The sequence below is a fragment of the Merops nubicus genome, unplaced genomic scaffold (assembly GCF_000691845.1).
Source record: "Merops nubicus isolate BGI_N331 unplaced genomic scaffold, ASM69184v1 scaffold49478, whole genome shotgun sequence".
Taxonomy (NCBI): domain Eukaryota; kingdom Metazoa; phylum Chordata; class Aves; order Coraciiformes; family Meropidae; genus Merops; species Merops nubicus.
Genome location: NW_008628655.1, coordinates 13,699 through 23,504, shown reverse-complemented (window position 1 = coordinate 23,504; position 9,806 = coordinate 13,699). Strand labels below are relative to the sequence as shown.

The 9,806-nt window shown below is 36.3% G+C and overlaps 1 protein-coding gene across 1 annotated transcript; it reads right to left on the bottom strand.

Moving 5' to 3' along the window:
* Positions 1-484: 484 nt before the first annotated feature.
* On the bottom strand, positions 485-9,597 carry LOC103779084 (serologically defined colon cancer antigen 8 homolog; the record flags this gene model as incomplete). The annotated part of the gene is made up of 3 exons (XM_008946702.1): positions 485-616; positions 7,257-7,365; positions 9,470-9,597. Coding segments are annotated over 3 exons (369 nt in total), but the record flags the coding sequence as incomplete, so codon positions are not given.
* Between the last annotated feature and the right edge of the window lie 209 nt (positions 9,598-9,806).

Sequence of the window (9,806 nt, the reverse complement as noted above, 5' to 3'; positions counted from 1 at the left end):
CTTATAAAAGTTAAATACTACTGAGAAAGGTAAGATAGTAAATAAAAAAACTACACCTATTACATGGCATAACAGAATCCACATCTGTACTCTTTATTCACAGTAGTGAATAACATCATCTCCTTCATCCCCCCCCCCATTTTCTTTTTCCTTATAATATGGTAAGACAATTCATCCAAGTTAGAGCAGAGAACAGCCGAAGCAGCCCACACACATATGTACTAGGCTTAAATACTTTGCAAGACTATGTTGTTCAAGATTTCCTTTTATTTATCCAAAATGGCACAAGCAAAAGATGTTATAAAAAAAAAAAAAACACACCAAACAAAACAGGTGACAGAATGCTTGGGCAAAGGGAAGGTTTGGTCATTTTCATAAGGAAAGAATATTACTTCCAAGCAACCTAGTGTCATTTCTATGTTTACACTACACTACAGGTACAGTAGAGCATAGCACATACTGATAGATTAACAGGACCTCCTACCTTGACTTCATCCTCTCATGCATTCTCCCATGCTGGATACACTGTTGGTCCAATTCATCATTCCGCTTCTGCATCTTCTCCAATCTGCCATGAAGATACTCATTTTCCTGACTAAGCTGGTTGACTTGAGATCTACAGAAGTAAAACACAGTGATGATGGATGTTGTCAGATTTCATCCTGCAGTGTGCCATCAATATGTGGCTTCAGCATTTATAAAATTTCATACATGTATATGTAATGCATAAACCAGGCTATTACCAGAACTTACAGAAACTAAACACTGTTTCAAATAATCTTGAGACAAAAGAACATGATGCTGAAGGGTATCTGGTAAATATGCCCATGGTAATCACTTAGTCATAGGTTGGCTATGCTAATTTCAGCCTAATTTAGACAGGCATGTCATTTGGCATTATGCACTGATGTTAAATAAGATTAATAAATGTAAATTCATACTTGTCAAGCAAAAATTCGGCCATCATTTTAAAAATACATATCGAATTCTTTATTAGTAAAAGCTAACATATAGTTTAAAAAATGGCTACTAAAAACTTGTTCCACCTTTACTGCATTGTATGGGTTGAACTCCCAACAGTGCTACTGTTTTAGAAACTTTATTAATCTAATATGCCCAAAATACCATTGCACAGATTAAAAAACACCAAAAAACACAGTAAGAGGAAAGTTAATAAAAACTTAAGAAACAAGGGACAAATCACACAGGCACACCCTAATCTACATAAAACTCAGCACAGCCTTTAAGAAAATTAGTCACTTCTTAGCAATTCCTATTCCTCACGGGCGAGCAGAGACACCAGATCCATGAATGACCTGGGTCTGCTACTTGCTACATCTCTAACAATCAGCCCATGGTGAAACAGGCATGAGCTGCTTCTTATCAGAAAAATAGTTCAGATTAAATAGTGATAAAATATACATTATGCACTTGTACAGTTTAACTCTTTGGAAAAGGTTAATGAGAACATGTCAGAATCTGCTAAACCAACAGAAAGTAGGAATCAAAAGAACGCCAATTTGTTTTATGGCATCTGCCACTCCAGATCTTGAGGTTAAAAGGCTTCAGATATATCTTTAAATCATAAAATTAAATATGCTGCAGTTACAGCAGAAAGATACTTCACCTTCCTGCTTGTTACAGAATGCAACAACAACTGACATTCCGAAAAATACAACAAAAGTGCAAGGGGAAAGGAATACTCACCCCTCAAAAACATGTTGTTACACTCAAGTCAAATCTGGAAATTAGCAAAGGAAACTTTGGAAGAAGGCTGTATGTAATTGAATTTAGATGGGAAGTTACAGCTCTATTAAGGAACATTAGTGACAAATACATCAGAATTGTGCTGATGTATGTGTACATCAAACTTAAATGCACAAGAGTTTTCTGGACAGGTATGTAACAGTGGGCAGGATGTAACAGGAAGGTAACAAGTCCAATTTTTACACTGATCAGTTGAAAGAAATACTAGTAACTTAAATGTCAGCATTAACAAAGCATTGTCAGTTGGACCAATTGTTATCACACAGTATGAGTGCACTCTGTACTTGACATTCATGCTATAAGAAACACAACCAGTGGATAAAAGCAAAGGTCTGCTGCAGAGCAGCTCAACAGAAACCTGACAAAGCCTGACAAAATAGGAACTGGGACACAACTCAAGTCTGCATTATTTTTTTTTTTTTTCCCCCAGCAAAATACAACAACAGCATTTGCCATGTGGGAATATCGTAAATTATCACGTTTGTAGGGTTTCTGAGCTGGGAGATCTTGCTTCCTTTTTTTGTATTTCTGTGTGGCTGTCTCATTCAAGAAAACAGCAGAAGCAGCTTTGAAGGTGATAAAAATCTGAATGTTTTACAGGGTCTGTATTAATCTCTAGCACATTTGAAGATACCTGAAAGCTTTCTGGAAAAATTAAGGGATTCAAACCAACCAAAAAGCTACTGAAAATTACAATTAATATAGCAAAAGAAAGTACTGAATTAATTGAAAACATGAGTAGCATGATCTGTCATCTCTAAACAGGTCTAAATGCTTTGAACCATGCTACTTGCATTCTCTTCTCCTAAAACATTTTTTTTATAATTATAGTTGAACTCAGCAAAAAAGAAATTAATTCCAGTAAAACATTATTTACACAATGTTCCTTCCAAGTAAATACCTAAGAGTCTGACCACCCAGATTCAAGTGTTTCTTTACACTGAAATTTTAGAGAATGCCACATAGAGAAGGGCAGAATGCCTATTAAGGTAAATGTTAAAAGGTTCATATGTGTTGGCATTAAAGAGAGAACACGGGTCCCAGTACAAGACTGTACACCAAGAATCCTCATTAACACCTGACAAAGATTCCCTCTGCATCTTTAAATATACCGCACAGTCGCCTCAGTTCCCAAAGATTAAGACAGCACAGTTAATTCTATATGATATTTAAATAACTTGTTGGGTTCCTCCCCCTCCCCTCCCAATAACTGTAATAAGCCTGAGCAACTGTACTGAGCACGACAGCACACTTATGTGAGAGGCAGCATTTCCACCCAGCCAGGGGCAGGACCACATCTGCTTAAACACTTCTGAATCACTCTGCTCCCAACCTGCCACAGCAGGGATGGGAGAGAGAAGGGTGTTGGTGCCAGAGTACACGGTCCTGAACTTCAGAGACAGCCCACATGTAATGCCAGGGATAGAGGTAAAGGAGAAAAATCCGTGCACTAAGCACTGCCTCTGATGGAGCCAGAACAGTTAAAGGACACAGCACGGACATGCTGATGTTGCTCCACAAGAGCTGCTCTGGGTCCAACAGACCGAGGTAGACTTGGAAAAAAATGAAGCATGCGGACATTTGGAGTGCTGCCATCTGAGCTGAACTCTGCATGGAGTTGCACTTCTGCAGACTCAGGCTGGCCCCACAAGTCTTATAGCTATGTTCACATGTCTGTGTGTGCTTCTGAGATCTCATAAGATTTAAAGGCTTGTAGGAAATCAGTATTACTTCAAAACTGCACAGAGAAAAGCTACAACACAGAGAAATGAAAATGTAAAATGCATGCTTGTAAGTAGACAGGTAATTTTGCCAAACCTCTTCTAATTGTCACTATAGCATAAATAATTGATGATGACTAGGGGCAACACACGGAGAACAAGAAAAAAAACCGTCTGTACTTCTGGATCCATTGAAAGCCTTAACTTCTACTTAAAACGAATCTAAATTTTTATCTACCACACTTGCTGGAAGAGTCTTGGGGGAAAAAAAAAAAACAAACCAGTTTGCTCCAAAACATTCAAATACTGTAGGCAAAGAACAAGCAAATGTTAAATAGTTACAATTCCAAGCCAGAGTAGGATACTTTAGGATGAGCTGATTTTTGAACACCAAGGTGGCAATGCTGCCTTCACTCCTCTGAAGTACCTTTAGCATTGCAGTGCTTTTTAAGCACTGGCTTTTCCTACTCTCAAAACCAATTGTTTACTTGTACAGCAATTAAATACGTGCTTTAAAATATTTTCTGCTGACACAGTATTGCTGCATATAATTTTAATGGCTGATCCTTGAGGCAGACTGTTTCACATCTTCCTAAGGCTACCTTCAACAAACATTTAACTTCTGATATTGAGCACAACAACTGCAGTCCACCAAACATGCAGAAAAATAGTTCAGCCGAGTGTGTGTTCTTTACTTCAATTAAACTCACGCAGTTGGATGCCTACTGTTGCCAAAACAGTAATATAATTTATACATTATAGTCCAAACAGTAAAACTACACTCAAAGTCATTTAACAATATTTATAACACCATAAAATACAGTGTTAAAATATATGAACTGCAATATGTACCAAAATTATAAAATTTGTTTCTCATCATCAGTGATTAAAACCAGGATCATTGCTCTAGCTTCAATACTCACAACCCTGGTGACAGATTAGAATTCAAATCTTAATGATCAATTTACAATTAACAAGATAGAAGTGAAACAAATTAAACCAACCATTATATATAACGAGACCCAATGGACTCCCATTGTTCCCCTTAATTACAAAACGCAAATCACAAATACACAGTGGGTAGTGTTAAACATTAATCCACAACCCAGAAACTCAGACAGCGACAATCAGAGAAAAAAAAAAAAAAAAAACCAAACACAACAAAACAGAGAAGAAATTAACAAAGGACTATATTTTTAAACATGCCTATGCATACAAAAACCTTCACAGACACTATCTTCCTTCTGCACAGCTTGAGGGGTTTATAATTTGCCTGACATTGTCTTTGTGAAGCTTTTCTAATCCCGCATAGAGGCTAGCTCACAAAAATGGTTCCATTTTACATAGAAACAAGAAAACTTCAGCTTAGATTTCTCAGAAAACCTGTATTAAATATAAAAATACATGTGCAATTCAGAGGCATCCTGCTGTTTTTTGCTGAAATTGTACAAATATGTGGTTGTCACAAAAAAATTTGAAATGCCCCTTACTACAAACAGGCCCTTTACTTCCTATCACCCCCTTCCCCAATTTTATTTAAACTTATTCCCGCATCTGTTATTAAAAAGCTTGAGTGTCTTAGCAATTAAATAATGTTACTGCTAGTACACAGTTATTTCTTAACTCCATGGAAACAAAGGCAAAAGAATTCTAGAAGTACATGCAGGTCCAAAATTCAGTTTATAAGGCCAAAAACATGGAAAAAAATATTTTCCATGCAAACAGGACATGGCTGCTACATGATCTGCTTTTATTAATGTACATGAGAACTAAGTTATAAAATCTTCTAAAAATGTTTACTTTTTTGCAGAAGACAAAGTTCCAGCATTCTGTTCCAGAACTGCGCTTTTACATTGTATCCAGTGACAATGAGCATGAAGATTGCCTGTTGGAGAGATGCTAGTGAAAGATACATACTGATCATGCATTTAAAACTTCACTGAAGTAATTTTCTACATCTGTCTCCTGATCACATCACTTTTTGGAGCCATCTATTAGTTTACCATTTTCCACCACCTACAATTCCACCTTTCTGTTCTCATTTTCACATGCTGTCTTTGTCCCTATTTCTCTGTTCTTGGTTACTGACTGCAGCAGCTCCCACACCAGTGAAGGCAAGCTCAAGCTATTTTAGGGCCACTTCTCAGAACTGCTTTCATACATCCTTCCATACTGATTCTTGTGCAAAATATACCACTTTCTGGAGATCCAAGAGGGCTCTTTTTCTCTTTTTCAGGTTCTTGACACAGTCAGCTAATGCTGCTAGGTGGAGAAACACTTGGCAACCTCCAATATTTATTTTCCAAGAATAATGTGTTTTCACAGTATGTTTTCTGTCTTTCCTTCATCCTTTTACAGTTACTAGTCTGTGACTGTGAGCTCTAGCAACAAAGTCTGTGTGCATTTTTATTGCTGGAATAATAATATGATTTGAATCTATTTAGATTTTGTATTACTTTAGCATAGGAGCTCTGCTTTTTCAGAAGAAAAAATTCTGTTTACTTCTCTCTCAAGTACCCATCACAACATTTTGCAAGGGAAGATAGCTCCTGTTCCCTCAACTTTTTCATTTCTTCCCCAAACACCCTAGATGGGATTCATCTCCCAACTTCAGCTGCTTAACAGCTAGTCAACACTTTATATTCAGTGGAAAGTAGGATGGGCAGTGGAGGCAGTACCTGTGGGAAGCATCATATATTTTTTATATATAGGTCTGTCATCTATTTATATCACTCCCCTTTGACCATTCCTGGAAACATTTACTGGGATATATTATCTCTCTCCTTAAGTGAGTGCTGTCCTTGCAATGTTACCTCAACAGGATGATTAAATCCACCCAGCAGAAGAATTCTATCTTGAAAACCCATTTTACTTATGCTGAATGTTTTCCTTACTTCACATAAGGGTAGGATTCATCTCATATGGTTTAATTACCAAAATCACTTTGCATGAAATCTACAGAAGTTGCAGAATGCCAAGTCAACACTTAAGTCCTGTTTACTCATCTATGAACCCTGCAGAAAGTTTCAACAGACACTATTTCCACACTTTAAAATGTAAAACCAAATGATTTACTAGTATAGAACTAAACATTAATAATTTTCTTTAAAAAAGAAGATAGTCCTGTCCTATAGAACTTAAAAATAGATATCTTTATACTTTTGTATTTATTTAAATGAGTTATTGCTTCAGGGTTTTATTCTACTCCTGAATTTTTAATGGCCTTTTTATTTAGACCTGCTATATTGATTTTACAAAAATCACTACATAACAATTGGTGGCAGAATCATAGCTTCAGTGACAAGCATTTTTGGCAACAATTATTTCAGAGATAATTATTCAATGTGTAGTATTGTGAATGGAGCTTAAAATAAATCATTAAGTGAATGGACTACAGTTTTGAGAACCTTAAATATTTAGTACCTTTCGTATCTTTTCAGATAAACTCGAATTGTAGCTCTGTTAACAATTTTCCACTCTTCATATTAAAAAAAAATGAACATCAGGAAGAAAATAGTACATAATTTTTACGTTGCAATTGCGTAGGAAATTTGAAGTCATAAACCATAAACATAATCTGAAAAGCAGAAAATCAGAATTACCCTGGATAAATATCCATCCATGTTTCTTAAGCAGCATATATTACATTGAAATGATGTGTAAATATGTGGTACAAGACGAACAATAACAAATACTAAAATAAAAATTAAAAAATAAGGAAGCATATCATAAAAATAAAAAAAACAGGGAAAGAAAAAATATACTAACCTGTATTTTTCTAACATTTGTTCCAACTTCCTTGCCAACATACAACATTCTTCCTTTAATTTTGCTATGAATGTATTCTGAGAGGTCAGCAGTGAATCCAGTTCATTTACTAGGAATTAGAAAATTATAAAACTATAAATTTATTTTACACTTATATAAATTTATAGATAAATAGAAATTATTTTGTATATTCTTAATTTCTTTCTTCTAGATTCTTCTGGTTTCGGTATGTTTTTAGAACTTCAGCTACTTGGCCGTGTAATTATGCCACCATCACTCACTAAATAAAGGGTATATATCAGAATAAGTTAACCTGAAATGTTAAAGTGATGTTAACACTGAATCAGGTCTTGTATGAGAATAATCCCCGTACAGACTACATATCGAATCTGGTGGTTTTGCTTTTTACCTCTAAGTTCATTGACATTCCTGTGAGGAATAAAATAGGCAAGCCATGTCTTAGCAGCCTTTTGCTCGCTCATCTGGTGCAGAGGATACACTGGCAAACCAAACACTCACACTGTAGACTCTTTCCATCTTAAAAAAGCATTTTTTATTTATTGGGTCCTAAGCTTACTATGATTAATGCATTTTTTTTTTCTTTCTAATGATAAGATATAGACTTATTGTCCAGTAATAGCTGCAGTGAAACCATTTTAAAACTGATTTTTGGTTAGTACCAGTTTGGGCTGCACCAAAACTCATGACCTAGAAATCAAGCATTTTTATTCTTTCAAAAGAATGCTATTGCAAAATTATGTTTCTTGATTTCTTCTTTTAAAATCAGAGACAGAGAAACCACTACTACGCAAATTCCTTGTGTGTGGTGTCATAGTACACAAGAGTTTCTTTATGTACATAATAAATGACTATCATTTTCAGCTCCTCCTAATCCTGCTAGAGATCTATAAAACCAAATTCAGCTGTAATGTTGTTTCGTTTTTGTATACTGGGACAATTTATGCACTGGGAAGATAAATTAAATATCTCTTGTGTAAAACTATGCCTGGTCATATGCAGATGTGCTAGTTAGAGTAGGAAGAAATGATACTGAAAGCTTCTTTTCCTACTGTGTAGGCAGCAGCCATAACCTAGCTGTTTACATTCCCTGAACACACAGAAAGGTCATCTAGTACTGTGATAATGCTGCAAAAAAGGCAGAAAACCACACAGCAGATGTAAATGTGCCTGCTGCCTCAGGTATTATCTGATGCTGCTTAGGATTAATACAGACTACATCATTTTTCTAAAGATATTGCAGGACAGTGGGTAAAAATGGTATTTTATTAAGCATCTGAATATACCATGTTCCGTAAGAGCTGAAGCTCCTCCTCTTTTCCATGCTCAGGGTTTAGAGCTTTCCTCTCTAAAAATTTATTTTTTTGTTTCTAATATGCACCTTTACTACTGTTGCTGGCATAGTACTTGACAAAAACAAAAGGCTTTTTTTGCTTGTTTGGAAAACCCATTTTATTTCCAGATGAAAGGTTAGAAGTTACTGATCAGCTAAGTCAGTGTAATGAAATCTCCTAATATGAGAACCTGAAGTATACACGAGATTAAACATCTTTCTTCTAGATTGAGGGGGGGGATGGGGCACATGGTAATGCTAAAAATGTTTGAGGCTGCAAAGATTAAATAAAGGAACATATCAATTTGGAGCCAGTGAATTACATCCAGCTGCGACAGTGAATTAAGAACCGATTAATGGCTAAAGCTTTTCTCCAGTTTGGATGCCGAAGCAAACTCATTAAGCTTTTAGAGTAGCTATAATGTGTGTACTGTGGGAACTGTTCAATGCTATTCAGGAGACTTTAACTGTAAGCTCAGAGCATTTCCCGCAGAGCTTCTGATGCTATTTTCTTTATATAACATGTGTGCCTGAAAATCCAGCCAAAAACAAGCCCTTTGTTTTTCTACTTTGTTGTGGTCTCTCTCAGCTTTACGTTTCTTGAACACAGGTAAATAAACTCATAATCCAGATGGTGCAACAGATGTGAGAGCAGCACTCTGAAATCAACAGACAGTGGGCAATACTTTCCATTTTCTCTTTTAAACGCTAACTAATATGTAATTCGGAATCTCCGGTGTAGTTAGCATCTGCTCCCTTCGGCCAGCCAAAGGTTACAGGTGTTCCTGATGTCATTTCACAGTAAGGCGTGGGCCTGGCTTGTGAGTGAGTGCCCAGGCTCTAATCTTTCCCTACCACCTACCAGTTTTCTCATGCTGGGCCTCCATTTGCTGCATCTTCTGTGTCAGCTCCTGCTCTCTTTGCTGGGCCTGAAGGGCTCGGGCCTTCGCTTTGTCGCTAATGCTGTGCTGAATGCTCTCCTTCTCCAATCTATTAAAAAATAACCCAGAAAACAAATAGGAAACCAAGAAAAATAAAAATCATATGATGAAGATGATAACTTAAAAAGGCAAAGCAGAACACTTAATAACAACAACAACAATCTGCCCCAGCCTTCACATTAAACATCCCCCTCCCAGTTCAGGTTACATGAACTGACCTTTCTCTTACAATGTCAAATGTTCTCCAGTGGCTAGTAG